Source organism: Brienomyrus brachyistius, chromosome 20 (genome assembly GCF_023856365.1).
Source record: "Brienomyrus brachyistius isolate T26 chromosome 20, BBRACH_0.4, whole genome shotgun sequence".
NCBI lineage: Eukaryota > Metazoa > Chordata > Actinopteri > Osteoglossiformes > Mormyridae > Brienomyrus > Brienomyrus brachyistius.
This window is the reverse complement of record NC_064552.1, coordinates 18,142,725-18,160,792: the sequence shown is the minus strand read 5'-3', so window position 1 is coordinate 18,160,792 and position 18,068 is coordinate 18,142,725. Positions and strand designations below refer to the sequence as shown.

The 18,068-nt window shown below is 42.7% G+C and overlaps 1 protein-coding gene across 4 annotated transcripts in view; it reads right to left on the bottom strand.

Moving 5' to 3' along the window:
• Positions 1 to 1,442: 1,442 nt before the first annotated feature.
• The window catches only part of cd37 (CD37 molecule), a 30,081-nt gene continuing 13,455 nt past the window's right edge, over positions 1,443 to 18,068 (bottom strand). For 2 of the 4 annotated variants that reach the window (XM_048986788.1, XM_048986791.1), the window contains 6 exons: positions 16,534 to 16,608; positions 15,278 to 15,385; positions 9,135 to 9,302; positions 8,979 to 9,062; positions 7,433 to 7,524; positions 3,056 to 3,262 (listed from right to left, as the gene is read on the bottom strand). In XM_048986788.1, the coding sequence (XP_048842745.1) occupies positions 3,136 to 3,262; positions 7,433 to 7,524; positions 8,979 to 9,062; positions 9,135 to 9,302; positions 15,278 to 15,385; positions 16,534 to 16,608 (654 nt within the window). In that variant the 3' untranslated portion in view covers positions 3,056 to 3,135. The other 2 variants (XM_048986790.1, XM_048986789.1) reach the window with 2 other exon arrangements.

Sequence of the window (18,068 nt, the reverse complement as noted above, 5' to 3'; positions counted from 1 at the left end):
GGGGATTCCTCCAGGCGTTCCCAGCAGACCCTCACTATACGCTTGGGTCTGCCAGGTCTGACCGGGTTCCTCCCCCACCAGCGGAGCCAACCCACCACCAGGTGGTGATCACTTGACAGCTCTGCCCCTCTTCTTACCCGAGTGTCCAATACATGCGGCCGCAAGTCCGATGACACGACTACAAAGTCGATCATCTAATTGCGGACTAGGGTGTCTTGGTGCCAAGTGCACATATGGACACCCTTATGCTTGAACATGGTGTTCATTATGGATAATCGGTGACGAGCACAGAAGTCCAATAACAAAACACCACTCGGGTTGAGACACCTTAGTTATTTTAATAAAGTAAGAGATAAAAATAGTTGTGTTTGTTAACATGTTATTTTAAACAAATGAGCTATTTTTTATTATTATTTTTTATGCAGATATCACTAACGGCAGGGTGAATGCCTCATCTAGCTTATGCAAAAATGTTTCCAGCCATATCCTGGATATTAATTTATGATGCTTATATAGTTTATTGAGCATAATGTTCTTGAATCAGTATGCAAGCAAGCATTACGATTAACAGAGTGACCCAGAACAGCTGCTGGATATCTGTCTCTATATGGGATAGAGGCAGGGATTTTATTATGAAAGATTATGCTCCATAGCATAAGATTTGGGATGTTATCCTGGACTATGCTATTCTCCATTCAAAGACCTATTAATTACAGTCTTTCTGAGAACCACAGGGGGAAACAAAAGCATTTTTAAAATCTTCTAATAGCCCTTGCATTAGAATACCGATTATACTCAATGGATGAATGGATGGTTCAATGGATGATTGAAGCTGAGGTTGACCTAGTAAATATTTGCCTGTACAAATGGGCTGAACCTAAAACTGCCTGGTCAGAGTCCAGATTTGAATCTTATATAGAACATTTGGACTCACATTAAATGCAAATTAACCAGGAAATGTTTTTCAACTCCTCATCCACTGTTTGAAGCCATTGAATGGAATATTGACTCTTCATCCTATAAAAAGACGCCCGCAACTTTGAACTTTAAAAATAAAGGAATCTAAATAAAGGAGAATAAAAAAATGTATTTAAACAGTAGCATTAGAAAAGATGTTGTTTTTAGCAGCTATGTATTCTAGCCTAAAAATTCATGATTGAACTTAGCAGTGAGGTCACTAACTCACGTTTACAGCCATAAGGCTGAAAATGACTGAGATCTTCTGCAGTTTGTAATGCTGGTTTTCCTCGTCATTTAAGATTTCATATGTTATGATTTTTAGTCCCAGCATCCTTTTGTGTTCGTTAGTTAAGCACCTTTATTATGTTTAGTTTTGCATTAATATTTGCTGTCCTGCTTCTCCCTGCTACCCATGGGATACAGCATAAGCTCTCCGAGGGCCAAATAGAGGAACAAATATTCACAAACATCTCTATGGCAAATGATTTTCCATGTATTTTATTGAAACATACTGTACATGTTATAGATATCCAAAGAGATATAAAATGTTCAACGTAATACTAAAGTTTTTCTTGCAGAACAGTGATGCAAATACATTAACTTTGGATTGATCACAAATAGGGAATTAAAATATTCAAAAGCAGAATCCTTATAAATCCTTTCACGTTCCAACTGCACATCCAGTACAGGGTCACAGAAAGTCTGTCCCAGGCAGTTCAGGGTGAGGGAAGCAGATAGCACACACATGTACATACACACACACACACACGTACATTTCTTTGTGCACAGCCCTAATCTATGACAACCGTAACCCCTACCCAACCCTTACCTTAACCATAAGTAACCAAACAAAATGCAAGACATGTGGCTACTTTTGTGTTAATTTTTGCTAATTGTCATGCCCGGCTCGTCCGCTCCTCCTGTGTGCCACGCCCCCGGATTACCCACATGTTCTTTCCCGATTGTACCCAGCTGTGTCTGCTTCTTTTCAATCAGTCCAGTGTATTTCAGTCCGTGTCTTACCTTAGTCCTTCGTCCGTCATTGATGTTACCTGATGTTGGTCTGTAGCCGTGCTGTGTTCCCTGCCCTGGATTACGAATAAACCCCGTTCGTCCCGTATCCTGCCTGCCTGCTTCCTGCTTCTCGCACGATCGCCGCTCTGCCCGCGATCGCTGCCGACTCTCCCGTGACACTAATACCCTGATCGATTATTTACTGTTGAAACCAGTGAAAGCTTAATATTTTAATTTTGGCACTGGCCCATGTTTTTTTTGCCCTGAAATGCATCACTATATTGTGTACTTTGTTATAGTAATGGCAGTAACAGGAGAGCTGACTGTCTGGAGGTAACATAGGGAGATATTCTGAAATAAAAATAAAGAAATGCGAATAAAGGAGAATAATGAAATGTGTTTAAACAGTAGCATCAGAACAGGTGATGTCTACCTGAAAAATGTCCCCGCAAGCTGGGAAGTAAGATACTACTGCATTGTCTGGGAATTTGGTCGCCTCAATGTGGTAAATATACGCATATACACGTGGACACACACTTGCACGCAAACACATTATGGTCAATTCAGAGGTGACAATACCCTTAACTGCTTTTTGGATCACAGGAGGAAACTGGAGAACGTGGATGAGATCTGCAGGATCTCACTGTGTGCAGGATCAGGGCTGCGCCTTGGTGGTATACTTAGGGATATTCTTAGAAAGACATCATATATGCTGGCAGATTTTTGTTTTTGGGTCATTTAGCAAAACATATCCAGTGTGTGATGAAAGATCATACAGAACATAAAATATCTTTGCTTTAAAAATGAGAAATAATATTCAGATACAAAATATAGTAACCACAAACAGTATATAATGATTTGTAAAGCAATTTTGAAGAAAAGAAAAAATAGTATGTTATTTAAAAAAAAGCCTTATTACTCTTTCCACTTTCTTGATGCTTTGTTCCAGTAATAGACATTTCTTCATGAGACAACGCTTGTGATGAATTAGGATTTATGAGTAGTGATTCAGCAAATCACAATCCACGATGATCCATTTATACAGACACATCGAAAGGATCATACCACTGAGCTGTAAGCAGAGAGAGAAAACAGGTGGCCTTTATTATGAAAGGTGTGCATGCTGCATAATAAACATCAGTGCTTATCCATAAACTATTTTTACAGAGAAGAAAAATCCATGAATTCCTGTATTTGTGCAACACATGATCCTACACAACACATTTGCTTTACTGAGAACATATGAGCGCTATACGACCAACCTTGCCAATATTCCATGTAAAAATCTCTGAGGAGATTGAGGGAGACAGAGAAATATCAGTGACATATGCAGAGCATACAGAGAAATAAACCAGGTTTTATCTGTTTCTCAGAGCACTGCACAGAAGCTCAGACGCATTGGAAAACATGGTTGTAAAGACAAGAAGTGTACGCTCAGAGGGAGAAGCACTGCACACACTTGATTGCACAAATGCCATGCTCACATGCATCCTTGCTTCACTAAGCTTCACAACACCAGCAACTCCAGCACTGCATTTATGCTGAGCTCAGAAGATGATATTAACTGATGAATTGCTGGAGCCCATGTTTGAGAGGGATGTTCATTGAGGTCATGGAACAAGCCTGTCTGTGGACATGTAACTGCCCAACCTGTAGCATCATCCTCATGAGTCATGAAAATATATTTATCATGCAAAGAGATGCAAGCAGATATCAGCAAGTTAGCAATAATTCAAATGTAAGGTTTAACAGGAACCTACCCAGCAAGTTAACAGAATGTTGCTAATTTTCTATAAAATCTAAGTAGCAACGCTCTATGTTGCTATTTTAGATGGCAATTCCAATTAAAAATGATTTTGAAGAATTACTGCCAGTGATTTTACACCAAAGTACACATCTTACAAAATGTCAGATGTTCTTAGTCCTGCTGGGCAATGGTTTCAACTGTTTTACTCTCAGACTGATCACTTAAGTATTGCAATGATTCAATCATGGTAATTGGACAAATTTTCTTTTCAAATTTCAAAACCTATCAGCAATGTCATCAATACATTGCAATAATTAAAGATTCATAAACTCCGAAAGACTTGTGTAAATCTACAATTCTCCTTCTTAGATCTTCACTGAGTTCCTTGGACACCCCCACTGTTCTGAGTATTAGTGAATTCAATGAGTGCTGTCAAACAAATCCCTTTCATGCTGGCAAAGAGAAACTACCAGCTGCAGTCAATCATGATCACTAACGAGAAGTTAATAGGCTTTGGCCTTGTCAAGTTAAAATATATTCTAGAACCTTCAGCACCATTTATTAAAAGATTTAGGGGAATTTATATATATATATTTGAGTCTGTATATATCATTTTGACCCTGTGTGGATTGTAGAAAATCCTACATAAATTCATACTTGTGCATCCAATTATTGTTTTTAAAAATCGTTGATGATGAATGTTGTATAATCATTCCACCTTGGAAAAAGAACGATTCAAATAAATTATTAAAAGCCCAAAATTAATATGACATTCATGCCCCTGATGAGTGTAAGCTTCTGACCACAACTGTATGTATAGTGTCATCCCCCGCTTGTCCGCTCCTTCTGTGTGGCACGCCCCCTCGTTAACCCCGTGTGGATTCCCCGTGTTTAACAGCTGTTTTTGATTGTTGTCATTAGTCCTATGTATTTAGTCCATGTTTCAGTTTGTTTCCCCAGTCCGGTCATTGTAATGTCAACCTTCGTTTGCTGGCTGTTAGTTTATTTTTATGGCCATTAAACCCCACATTTTCCCCAACTTCTGGCTTCCTGCGCTTCTATTTATGCTCCGTGCTCCATGCGTCATGAGGCATGACAGAATGACCTGACTACGCATGAAAACACCTCCTCTCATGGAAGTAGAATACCTCCAAGTAATTGTCAAGTTAATTTACTGGCTCACCCAGCCCGAGGTGAAGAGGAACCCCCGCAGCTCGAGCCCTCACTCTCAGGTCGAGGCAGATCCTAGAGCAGATCTCCCCGCCCGATAATTCGCCAAGCTACAGCAGTTGAGGGAAGGAGTGGTGGAGTGGATGATAAGGCAAGTTCACGTAGATAGTGGACTACCTCTCCCCCCGCTATCTGGGCAGCCCAAACTCTTCACTCCCCCTCTGTGTCTAATCGGCGGAATGGACGGAAGAAATGTGGAGGGGCAGATCCCTTGGGGAATTCCCTGCTGGCTGATGCAAGCCCCATTCGCTTCCCTGTGGCCCTTAAAGGGGCATACGCCAGTGTACTCAACCCCGTACAGATTTTCATCCTCCAGGGTCTGTACTGGCAGATCATGGGGGAGCCAGCAGTGCGGGACTCCCCAGGGGTGGCCATGCTCTTGGAATAGCTGCGGGAGGAGTTCCCTACAGTCACCCCAGCGTCCCCACCTCAGTAGCTGGACAAGGCAGAGAAGATGATGAGGAAGCTGCTCTGCGTGAGGACAGAGCAGGCTTCCCCAGCAGGGGACACTGTGTCCACACCTGAGGCGCAACCTCCTGCTTTGCCCCCCGTGGTTCCTGTGGCTCCTGCTTTGCCCCCCGTGGTTCCTGTGGCTACTGCAGTTCCTGTTCCCCCAGTGGCTCCAGTATCTGCTTCGTTCCCCGTGGTTCCAGTATCTGCTTCATTCCCCGTGGTTCCAGTGCCTGTGATCCCGGTCCCGGTGGCCCCTGCACCACCCTCTGTGGCTCCTGACCCAGCAGCCCCTGCACCACCCTCCGTGACTCTAGACTCAGCAGTTTTGGCTGCGCCCCCAGAGGTTCGTGCACTGCCCATTCCGGCTGTGCCCCCAGAGGTTCCTACACCGCCCATTTCGGCAGCGCCCCTGGAGGTTCCTGCGCCGCTCAAGGTTCCTGCTGCAACGCTGCCCAAGGTTCTTGGCCTGGCACCTCCGCAGAGCCCTCCGTGTTTCCTGGTCCGATTGCTCCTGCACTGCCTCCTGAGGTTCTGGTTCCTGAAGTCCTTGCCCCAGTGCCCCCGGTTCGTAGGTTTCAGTCCCCCTGGAAGCCCCTAATGGCCTGTCCATCGCTCCACCCTCCTTGTTGGAGCTGGAGGAGGAGCTGGAGTGGGACCCCTTAGAATAACCCTGATTGTCCCAGTGGACCCCTCCCATGGGTCAACTCGGCCACCACCCCATCATCGCAGCAGATCCTGGCCGGGTTCCCGTCTCTCGTTCTCCTGGAAAGGGAGAGGATACCGACGCCAGGGTGGATATCCTGGCTCGCCTTCACTCCCCCAGGCTCCAGCTCGGTGGGTGCCCCCAGCTTCACCCGTGGCACCTTGTCGGTTGGCTACGGCACAGCCTTCGGCACCACTTCGACAGCCTGCGGGTCCCCCGACCGTGACACGTCGCGGCTGCGCCCCCGCCTGCCATGGCTATGGTTCCCTTCCCCCCTCCACCATTATTCCCTTCATCTCCCTCCTCGTCATCGTTTCCAGCCCCTTTGCCTTCTTCCTCGCCGCTTTCGGCGTCCCCTTCGGCTGTAACTCCGGCCTCGCAGTCGCCTGCTGCTCCGGCAGTCCCTGCCTTATACCCACCGAGGGTCCCTACAGCTCCACGTTGCCCCTTTTCCGTCATTCCCTCCTAGTCCCTTTGTACCCCATGTGTTTCCCCCTCGTGCTTCAGTGCCTTGCAGTCCCTTTGTGCCCCCTCTGTTTCCTTCCTATTCTTCTGTGCCTTTGTTCCCTGCTGGTCCCTGTGTGCCTCCTTTAGTGTTCCCGGGTCCTGTGTTTCTGTCTTTAGTGTCTCTGTGTCTGTCCGCATTCCCCGTGGTTTGTCGCTTATTGTTTGAGTTGTGCTCCTTGTACCTGTTCTGTGTGTCTGTGCTGTTCCCCGTGATGAATTAGTTTTTTGCTTTTGTTTCCCCAGGTGCTGTCCCGTTATGCCCTGTGTTGCCCCTCGCTCCACAAAGGCACGCCTGGAGTGCGTGCCTTTGGGGGGGGGGGGTTCTGTCATGCCCCGCTCGTCCGTTCTTTCCGTGTGCCATGTCCCCTCATTAAGCCCGTGTGGATTCCCCATGTTTACCAGCTGTTTTTGATTGCTGTCATTAGTCCTATGTATTTAGTCCATATTTGTCCATATTTGCTGTCTGTTTGTTTATTTGTACGTCCATTAAGCCCCGCATTTTCCCCAACTCCTGCGCTTTTATCTACGCTCCGTGCGCCATGAGGCATGACATGTAGCCTGATGAATATCGTCTTTTGTCAAAATATGATTTAAGAAATTCACATAATTATTGGTCATGGTTGCATAATTAATTTCTATTGAAACCATTAGTATACGAAATATTATCAGATTCAGAACCTAAGACATGCAGAAGCTTTTTGTGGCCATTGAAGTTTTTCTGGAATTAAATATGTTCCATTGACCAATAATAAAGTGAATACATAACAATTCAGAGAGACTGAGCCACACAAGACACCATGAACACAAAGAACAAAAACCTTGAGGCCTGGAATAAACTGTCTTGAGTCTTTGGGGGGTGCTGACAATGATGACTCAGACAGAATACTGTGAGACACAGAATCTGCATGAACTAAGACAGACAAAAGGAACAGAGAAGGAAAAACAAACAGCAGGTCAAGGCAGCTACATCATCATCACCCTCTACTTGACATCTATTACCACTAACTATTTCCACTGTATAAAGTTTTAATGAAACAAAAAATAGAACAAATGTTGATGACTATTTTCATAGAAAGGGTTCAGATAAAGAATATACCAGGTCATCATCCCATCAACTACAATACAATGAAAATACACTCAGTGACCAAAACGGTTAAGCACCCAGACAGAGTGGAAATTACATGAATCTGCAAGTGGTGAAAGGTCATGTGACTTTATCGCAATGATTATAATATTAGGTCAAATGGACAACACAGTTGGCAGTATGGGCACACTGCTGGTCCCATGTCAGTAGGGTGTGACACCCTCCCCTGGGCCTGGATACATGCAGCAATACAGTGCGGAAGGGAGTCGTACTACCATTGTATCCTCTCCTGCGGCAAGTTGGCCCACAGCTATTATAACTGGCCCTCGAGATCCTGCAGATTGGCACTGGGTCTGATTTGACGTCCGAGCTGATCCCTCACATGTTAGATTGGGGAAAGATCAAGGGACCTGGCTGGCCACCGGAGGAGCTCAACATGACGCAGGCAGTCCATAGACACAGGTGTGGAGGGGCAATGTCTTGTTGAAAGACTGTACCAGGTTGCTGTCTCAGGAGGGTAAGACATGAGGATGCAGGATGTCACTGATGTAGCACTGTGCTGTCAGGGTTCCCCGAATCACTACCAGAGATGACCTGAAGTCATGCCCTATGGCTCCCCACACCACGATGCCAGGAGTAACACCGGTGTCTCTCCGCAAAATTGACAGCATTGGTCTTCTCCCTTCGGCACTGCCATACACGCACACATCGGTCATCCGTGGTAATGCAGAACCAAGATTCATGATACGAAGCCACTCTTCATCGGTCCATGCCTTCCGGTTATAGTACCACTCCAAACGCAGCTATCTCTGCACTGGTGTTAACAGCAGCCTACGCATGGGATGGTGAACTTGTAATCTGGCTGAAGCCAGTTGTCGAGACACGGTGTGGGATGACATGAGGTGTTGTAGATAGTCCAATGCCTGTGTCCGGGTGGCAGGTACAGATGTCATGGGGTTCTGTAATGCTTGGCGCACAAATACGACGATCCTCCCTTGGTGTGGTCTGTCTTAGGCAACCGGAACTTTTACGACGTGTCAGTGCCCTCACATGTCCATTGGTTCCAATATCGGGCGACTGTGACATCTGAATGCCTACAGAGGCGTCCTCTGTGTCTGGTGACTAGACGTGCCTGCTTCTTGCAAATCGAGTCATTTACATACCCATCGCTGGTCTGCACGTGTACCAAATTGGACCATTACCTCTGGGTGCTTACCTTTTTTTGTCACTGTGTGTGTGTGTGTATGTATATCATCTTAGGAGGTGCATGTTTCACTCACCTCCACTGCAGCCACAGCCAGTAACAAGGCCAGAATGAAGAGGGTGTTGTCTGACAGCCATGTAAAGATGACATTCTTGCAGCCCTGGTTGTGTGAGAAAAAGGTGAGGGGCAGAGCTCACATACATGTGCTGTCTGCTGTATTGTGGAAACTCACCTCTTCATAAACCCTGCATGAAGCTGAAGTGCCATTTGCCACGGAGCAAATACACTCCATGTTGAAGTTATGTTGCTCAGTGCTATTTAACAGGAGACCGGTGCTGTTGTAGCAGGAGCAGGGTTTATCGATCCAATCAGATGGCTTGTTCCATCCGCAGCACTTATTCTGAAAAATTGAAAGAATAAGAATAGATAAAGCCAGGAATGCAGGAAATGTTTCATTGATTACTTTATTTGTATATGTGAATATGAGGTAGGGCTGGGGGATAAGATATCATATCATGATTATGAACATTCTTTTCGTCATGAACCTGAATATCACAAGTATCATTATATAGCCTAAAAACTTGTTTTCTTGCATTATTGACAAATGCACTATTTTTACACAAATTCCATCAGGTTTTAAGTTAGTTGTTGGCATAATTTGTCATTATACCTGTCATATGCTCCATAACTATTAGTAAAACAATTTTGTGATCATAAGAAACTCAACCACCTGTCATATTCTACTGTTGTTTTCAAATATGAATATTAGAATTTTGTGATAAACATCAATAATATGAAAGTCTCTGAAAATATTGTGATATTTTAGGGCACATTGGTTAGCCATAATAAAACCCAGTCCCTGGAACAAACAGCAAGGCAGTCAACTAAACCAACCAAAAGCAACCAAAAATACTGTCTTACGTGTGTTACGCTATATGACAGAAAACTTTATTTTTTATTTATTATTGTGCATTCCACACAACATTGCATTTATTTGTGTACTAAATCTATTAATGCTAAGGTTATTTTCAACAAAATGAAGCACTGAAGTAAAGAAATAACAAATATTGTTTGATATGAAAAAATTGATTATGATATATGTTGTGTTCTTTGCATTCGCCACTAGGTGGTGATGACATATAAGCAATGTGTGTACTGTGTTTAACGTAAGTAGTAGAAGAAGAGTAGTGAAGTGTTGGAGAATACTGCTGTGTGTTAGAACATAAGAACATAAGAACTATACAAACGAGAGGAGGCCATTCGGCCCATCAAGCTCGCTTGGGGAGAACTAAACTAATAGCTCAGAGTCGTTAAAATCTTATCTAGCTCTGATTTAAAGGAACCCAAGGATTCAGCTTGCACTACATTATCAGGAAGGCTATTCCATACTCTGACTACACGCTGCGTAAAGAAGTGCTTCCTTAAATCCAGCTTGAAATGTTCTCCCGCTAATTTCCACCTATGGCCACGAGTTCGTGTATTTAAACTAATGCTGAAGTAACTATTTGGTTGAACAGCATCCAAACCTGTTAGAATCTTATATACCTGGATCATGTCCCCCCTCAATCTCCTTTGCTTGAGACTGAACAGATTTAGCTCAAGTAACCGTTCCTCGTATGACATTCCTCTAAGACCAGGAATCATTTTTGTGGCCCTACGCTGCACCTTTTCTAAGGCCACAATGTCCTTTTTAAGATATGGTGACCAAACCTGCACACAATATTCTAGGTGAGGTCTCACCAAGGAATTTTATAATCTTAGCATTACCTCCCTTGACTTAAACTCCACACACCTGGAGATATACCCCAACATCCTATTGGCCTTTTTTATTGCTTCCCCACACTGGCGAGAATGGGACATGGAAGCATCAACATACACACCAAGGTCTTTCTCATGATCAGCTACCTTTATTTCAGTGACACCCATGAAATACCTGTACTTTATATTTCTGCTCCCTAGATGGAGTACCTTACATTTATCGACGTTAAATTTCATCTGCCAGGTATCGGCCCAGTCACTAATTAAATCAAGATCCCGCTGTAGCTGCTGAGCCACTAATTCAGTATCTGCTACACCACCCACCTTGGTGTCATCTGCAAATTTCACCAGTTTACTGTATATATTGGTATCCATATCATTTATGTAAATTAGGAACAATAGTGGTCCTAAAATCGAACCCTGCGGTACCCCACTATGAACGCAAGCCCACTGTGACATTGTGCCTCTTATAACTACTCGCTGTTTCCTATCTGTTAACCAGTTATCAATCCAGGTCGCTACGGTACCTAAAATACCAGTCGCTTTGAGTTTAAGTAGGAGCCTCTTGTGGGGGACAACATCAAAAGCCTTTTGGAAATCTAAGTAGATGACATCATAGGCCTTCTTATCATCAACTTCCTGAGTAGCTTCCTCAAAAAACTCCAACAGATTTGTTAAACAGGATCTACCTCTCCTAAATCCATGCTGGCTATCCCGCAAAATGTTATTGGAGTCCAGGTAATCTATCATTTTCTCTTTGATTAAAGCCTCCATAACTTTACCAGTTATACAAGTTAGACTGATTGGCCTATAGTTAGACAAATTACTTCTATCCCCTTTTTTGAAAATAGGCGTTATGAAGGCGTGCTTCCAATCAGAAGGTACCACACCTTCAGATAAGGATTTTTGAAATAGTAAAGTTAAGGGTCGGCAAATAATATCCCTCATCTCTTTTAACACTATAGGTAAGAATGCCATCAGGGCCCTGTGATTTATTTATTTTGAGCTTAGCTAGGCTTTGCAAAACATCTGCTTCAGTTATATATATATTAGCTATAGACAATGCTGGATAGGTAATAACTGGTAAATTACTAAGGTCCTCAACAGTGAATACCCGTGCAAAACTATCATTGAACTCATTTGCTATATCAATGTCGTTTACTATTATAAGACCCTTACTATCCTGCAGATTAGTAATTTCAGGTTTTAGAGCTCTTTTAGAGTTAAAATACTGGAAGAAACTTTTAACGTCATCCTTAGCTTCCAATGCAACCATCCTTTCGACATTTCTTTTAGCTCGTCTAATATCATTTTTTAACTCAGCCTGTAGACTTAGATATTCCTGCTTAATTCTGTCATCATCAGTTATTTTCCATTGCTGGAACAAAGCCCTTTTCCTCCTTACTTTATGCTTTATTTCCCTAGTAAACCACCTAGGTTGCAATTTCCTAGATTTATTCTTGCTGGAAACAGGTATGAAGTCCTCTTGCACTTGCAATAATGTGCTTTTAAAAAATTCCCAGGCCTCTTCAACAGTTTTGTTATTTAACTCCATCCAGTTCACAGTTTCTAGTTTTAGTCTCATACACTTAAAGTCAGCCTTCCTAACATTATATATTTTTGATTTGGACTTAGCTCTTCGAACACTAAACTTAACCTCAAATTTGACCATGTTATGATCGCTACTGTCAAGTGGTTCTAAAACGTCTAATTTACCAATCCTGTCCTGGTTATTAGAGAGAACAAGATCAAGAATGGCATCTCCCCTGGTAGGGGTGTTAACAAACTGAGTAAAAAAACAATCCTGTACTAATTCCACCATTTCCAGTTCATTTTCTGAAGAGCCAGTGACAATGTCCCACTGCATTCCTGGTAGATTAAAATCACCCATAACTACCACATCATTTTTATTGCTCATAGTCCTAATCTCACTGTATAACAATCTGCTTTCCTCAGCAGCTATATTAGGTGTTCTGTAACAAACACCGACAATTAGGCTATTTGAGTTTTTAGCATCTAATTTTACCCATATTGCTTCCGTAGTTTTATTTATATCAGTAAGTTCCCTTGCCTGCAAGTTTTCCTTTACATATACTGCAACACCACCTCCCTTTTTTCCTATACGATCCTTACGGAACAACGTGTAACCATCCATATTATATTCTTGTCCATCCTTTTCACTCAACCACGTTTCAGTTATTCCTATAATATCATAAGAGTCCGATGAGATAAAAGCCTCTAAATCATGAATTTTATTCCTAATACTTCTGGCGTTTAAATACAGACAACAAAGGGTAGGCCTACGGTGCCCACTTACAATATGATTATTTGGGGCTTTCCGTTTCCCCCCACTGACATAGTTAACTAACCTCCCTGCCCCCCCAGTCCCTAGTTTAAACATTCCTCAACGACTCTACACATACGCCTCCCCAATACACTGGTTCCCCTCTGGTTCAGGTGCAACTCATCCGGCTTGAACAGGTCCCACCTGTTCCAGAAGGTCCTCCAATGCCCCATAAACCTAAACCCCTCTTTCCTACACCATCCTTTTAGCCACGCATTTAATTTCCTTATCTCAGCTAACTTAGCCTGACTTGCACGTGGCACGGGGAGTATTTCAGAGAATACCACCGTGGACGTTCTGCTTCTAAGCTTATTGGCGACTTCTATAAATTTATCCTGCAGAACAGCCCTTCTACCCTTGCCTATGTCGTTGGTGCCAACATGCACCACGACAACTGGATCCACCCCAGCTGGGGCCAAAAGCTTATCCACACGATCTGGAAGGTCTCCTACCTGGGCACCAGGCAGGCAAGACACCGTACAGGACCCTCTATCACGCGTGCACACATAACTGTCTACTCCCCTAATAATGGAATCCCCCACTACCACAACCTCCCTCTTCCTGGGGGGAGGGGGCTCCTCAGTGCCCAAGGGCCCACCTGCCTCCCCAGTCCGTTCCGGCTCTAAAGCTGGAAGAACCTGAAACCTGTTCGACACAGTCACCTCAGGTGATGCCGCCTCTGCAACGTGTGTACGCCCTTTCCTGCGTCTACGACCTACGGTCACCCAGCTCTCTCGACCTCTCTGCTCTTCATTCTCCCCCCTCCCGGCTAGTGGCGTACACACCTTCTCCCTAAAAGGCGTATTAACTTGCTCCTCTAACTCACTGTTGCATTGGATGAGAGCCAGTTGCTCCTCAAGGTCGCGAACCTTGACCATGAGCGAGTCCACTAGCTTACATCGCTCGCAGATGAAGTCCGACTGGACACTAACGTCCAGAAGGGCAAACATGTTGCAAACGCCACACTGAGCCGGCCCCATAATTAACTAACTCACTATGACCCCGTACTCCCAGCCCAGTAAATTTATATAGCGTATTTAACTTAAATTAATTAGCGTGCCGTTAAATGCAATAAAGTGCCGAGTACACTAAAATAAGTTACTTGGGTTGAAACGGAACTTAATTATTATTTTTATTTAAAATTTTAAATCCGATAAATTTACTACTACTTACCAAAAGAACTTCTGCCTGAACCAAGTATGAACTAAAAACAAAACGAAATCGAAATTGCTCTTGGGAGGTCGAAAAACCACAAAAACCCCCTCACAGCAGGCTACTGCCGGAGCGGGGAAAAAAGTGGAAAATGTCCTCCCGGCCCCGACTGGCGACCGAGCAAAGCTCAGGAGCAACTGTCCTTTTCTGGCGCTGAGTAACGTTACCGACGTTAGATATTATTAGCTATTTCGCCCCGCCGGTGTTTTTTATGGAGTTAAACGCGAACAGAAAACGCAGCTCACTGCCCGTAACAATCGCGCTGTTAATAAACAGACAGGACAGACAAGCACTCACGCCGACCAAAATAAGAACAATAAATAGAAATAACACAGCCACCCACTAAACAATTAAAGCACACAAACACTCAGAAAATACGTTCCAAACACCCCAAAAACAATCACAAACAATCCCAAAACAATCGCCGCAGCTCAACACCACTCTCTCGCAGTATCCCAGCAATCTCTCGCAGCGCCTCATGTTGCCTCATGATTGTCTCTGCTTCAGTTCAGCTCGTTAATAATTACGTTCTCAATGGTATTGCCCAGCCCTAATATGAGGGAGAATGATGTCACCAGCTGAAATTCCCTGGCAGGCAGTAATGTCACTGCTGAACCCTTATCCTCCAGTCCCTCCAGGGACACTGGCCCTACTCTCTGATCCTCACATGTATGATGCTTTGGTCAAAAGTGACTGCTAAGTAAGTAAATAAATATATATCAAACATTTTAGTGACCAGTACGGAATATGTCTTTGGTTGTTACTGTGTCTGGAAGCAGCCTTCCTTGCAGTGTAGCCTTCTGCCAGCAAAACCAGGGTTAAACCAGGATTTGAAAAAGCAGATTTAAAAAAAATATATACAGTGATTTCAAAATTTTCCAGAGCTGCATGTCTGAGTAGTTATGGTGTACACATTGGTGTACAATGCATATTAATGTTTTGTCAATATGAGGTTTTACACTTAATTCTTTGAATGAATTCAACTAGCTCCCCACGACCCAGTAGGATAAGCGGTTTGGAAAATGCATGGATGGATGGATGGATAAAGCCGTTGCTCCTACCTCTCGCTGGATTGAATTAAAAGCAGTCTTGAAATCTTCCAGGTGGGATGTATTCTGCTTAGATGTCTTCATTAGTTGTATCATATTCTCTTCCATTGCATACTCAATCTAGAGAAAACATTAAGTGTTCACTTTCACAGCTTAGTTAGGAATTCCCCAATTTTTAAGATTTTTTAGAATTTAAATAGAATTTTATTATTTTTTTTATATTTTAGGTATTTCTATTAATTTTAAAATAAACCACAAAAATACAAAAAACTGAAGACAAAAATCATCTGGTGAGTTGAACTAAAGTTCATTAGCAGGCTTCAGAGCACTTATTTGTTAAATTAACAGTGCTGCTGGTATAATATAAAAGATCTATGAAATTATGTAGAGGTCCTGAGAAGTGCGTAAGCCTTACATACAAAGTGCGCGTAAGCCTCTCATACAAAGTGGGCGTAAGCCTCACTACTAAGAAGTAGTTACCAAATTGCCCATAGGTGTGCATGTATGAGTGAATGGTGTGTGAGTGTGCCCTGCGATGAGATGGCACCCCATCCTGGGTTGTTCCCTGCCTTGCGTCCGTAGCCTGTGGGATAGGCTCCGGACCCCCCGTGACCCTGAACAGTATAAGCGGATTGGATGGATGGACTAGCAGGTAACTCATACACATCAGAGAACACACAGAAACCAAACACAAGGACCAACAAGCGCAAAAGCCAAGAACAGGCACATATATATATGCATGGGAAAGATGGGTTAGGATTATTAACAACTCAGACACTATGGCTATTTTTCAGGTATAATCACATAATCACATAGGACTCAAACACTAGGAAAGGGGTGACCAGTGATACCTGTTGGCCTGGTAGAGAAATGACAGAGCAGGGACTGACCCTGACAAAGCCACACATACTGTATAGGGCATGTGTAAGAGTCAAATATTTGAAGAATATTGGTGACCAAATTAATTTTTCATCCCCTCAGTTCTACTAAATAGTAACCTGGCGGTGTACACTATACTAAAATACTATTTTATTTTGTTGTTTTATTTAGAGAAAATTGAAACGGTCATTTTCACTTCTGAATTACGTAAGATTTTATGAAAGTAATAAAAAATACTTAATAAATGAAAGAAAACCCATTTATCCATCCCAAAGCTCAAAGTATCTCCATGTACCTTTCAAACAAAACATAGCTTAGTCCAACCCTGACTTGACAGGAACACCTGTCTGAAAATGGACTGTCACTGCTGCTTATAATGGTTGACTTACCGTTGTCATCTGGGTGAAAAAGAGAACTCCAGCCACAATTTCAATAGCCAATAGGATGGCAAGCACGACGAAATACTACAGGGAGAGGGAATTCAATATGGTAAGTCTCAGAAGTATCAACTTTCTGAAGGATCAAATGTGTCTGCACCATACTGTCGGTAAAGGGAGGATAAGCTATACTGAATCCTACAGTTTTCTATGAATCATCAAATTGCCTTCAGCTACATTGCCATTATTGAGTAATAAAGTAAAGTGTTTCACTGCAGATTAAGAGTTACCTTATTTAGTTATTTACTTCAGGGTTTCTTTGAGAAGGGATTGTATGAAAATAAATCAAATTTAAAACCACAACATGAAGATGTGATGAGTAAGCATCCTTGAGCCGATACTTGGTGGAAGCTCCTTTTTACTGCCATATGCTTTTTGGATCAGTATAATTTACAGAATGAGCTGCAGACAAATTTATTTTTAAATATTCCTTTATCTTTCTAAACTGTGCAAAACATGTCCTCTTCTTAACAGGGCTACTGAAATTGAAAAAAATACTGTTTTAAAAAAAATACAAATCAAAATAAGTAAATAAAAAAATCTACAAATAAACGGTAACGCTTTACATTAACTGCACCTTCATAATGCTTTTATACTGCATTCATAAAACGTTCATGGAACCTTCATAATGTATTCATTAAGTATTCAGAAATCATTCATAAACATCATGCATGTATACCTTTACATCCTAACATCCCTTAACAGCTTTAATATACATTAATAACAAACATTACATGATTATACAATTATAATGTTATTATTATATAATCTTTGTTATTAAAGTATATTACAGCTGTTAAGGGATGTTAAAGTGTACTTGTATGCTGCTAATGAATGTTCTATAAATGCATTATGGAGGTGCACTGAATGTTCTATAAATGCATAATGAATGCATTATGAAGGCGCATATAAAGTGTTACCAAATAAACTAAGGTTTGCATATGCAGCTTTTTAGCGTGGTTTGCCCTTTTAATAATCTTTGCTCTGGCGGTGGGCAATTGAGCTCACTGTGGTGCCGGTGGACATGCTGAAGCATGTTCGATGTGCTATTTGTGTATGTTATCAGTCTTTTACAATGTCTGTACGCAGTTTTTTCTTGTCTGTGCTTTTCTCGCCGTTTTCATTTGTGATTACCAGAAACCTAAAATGCTGCCACACCGCAGATTTAAGATTGAGGGGTGTGTCCTCAATTTCAAATTCGCTCGCCATCTCAAGAGGGTCTAGCTGCAGACGCCTGGAGATCCGGTTAAGGTTAGGGTTTATTCGCTGTATCAGATAGTTGAGATCACGTATTTCCGGTGGAGCTCCACTCTACAGGCATCTGCAGCTGGACTCTTCTCCGCCATCTCGCTTTCGGTCTAAACCAAAAACGTACGACGTCGATGTGAATACGCAGTGACATCTGACGTCGAACTGATGTCGTGAAATCCAACGTAAAATTACACCAGTTTTTCTGTTAAGTAAAGTATTGTGAAGTACTCCTAAAG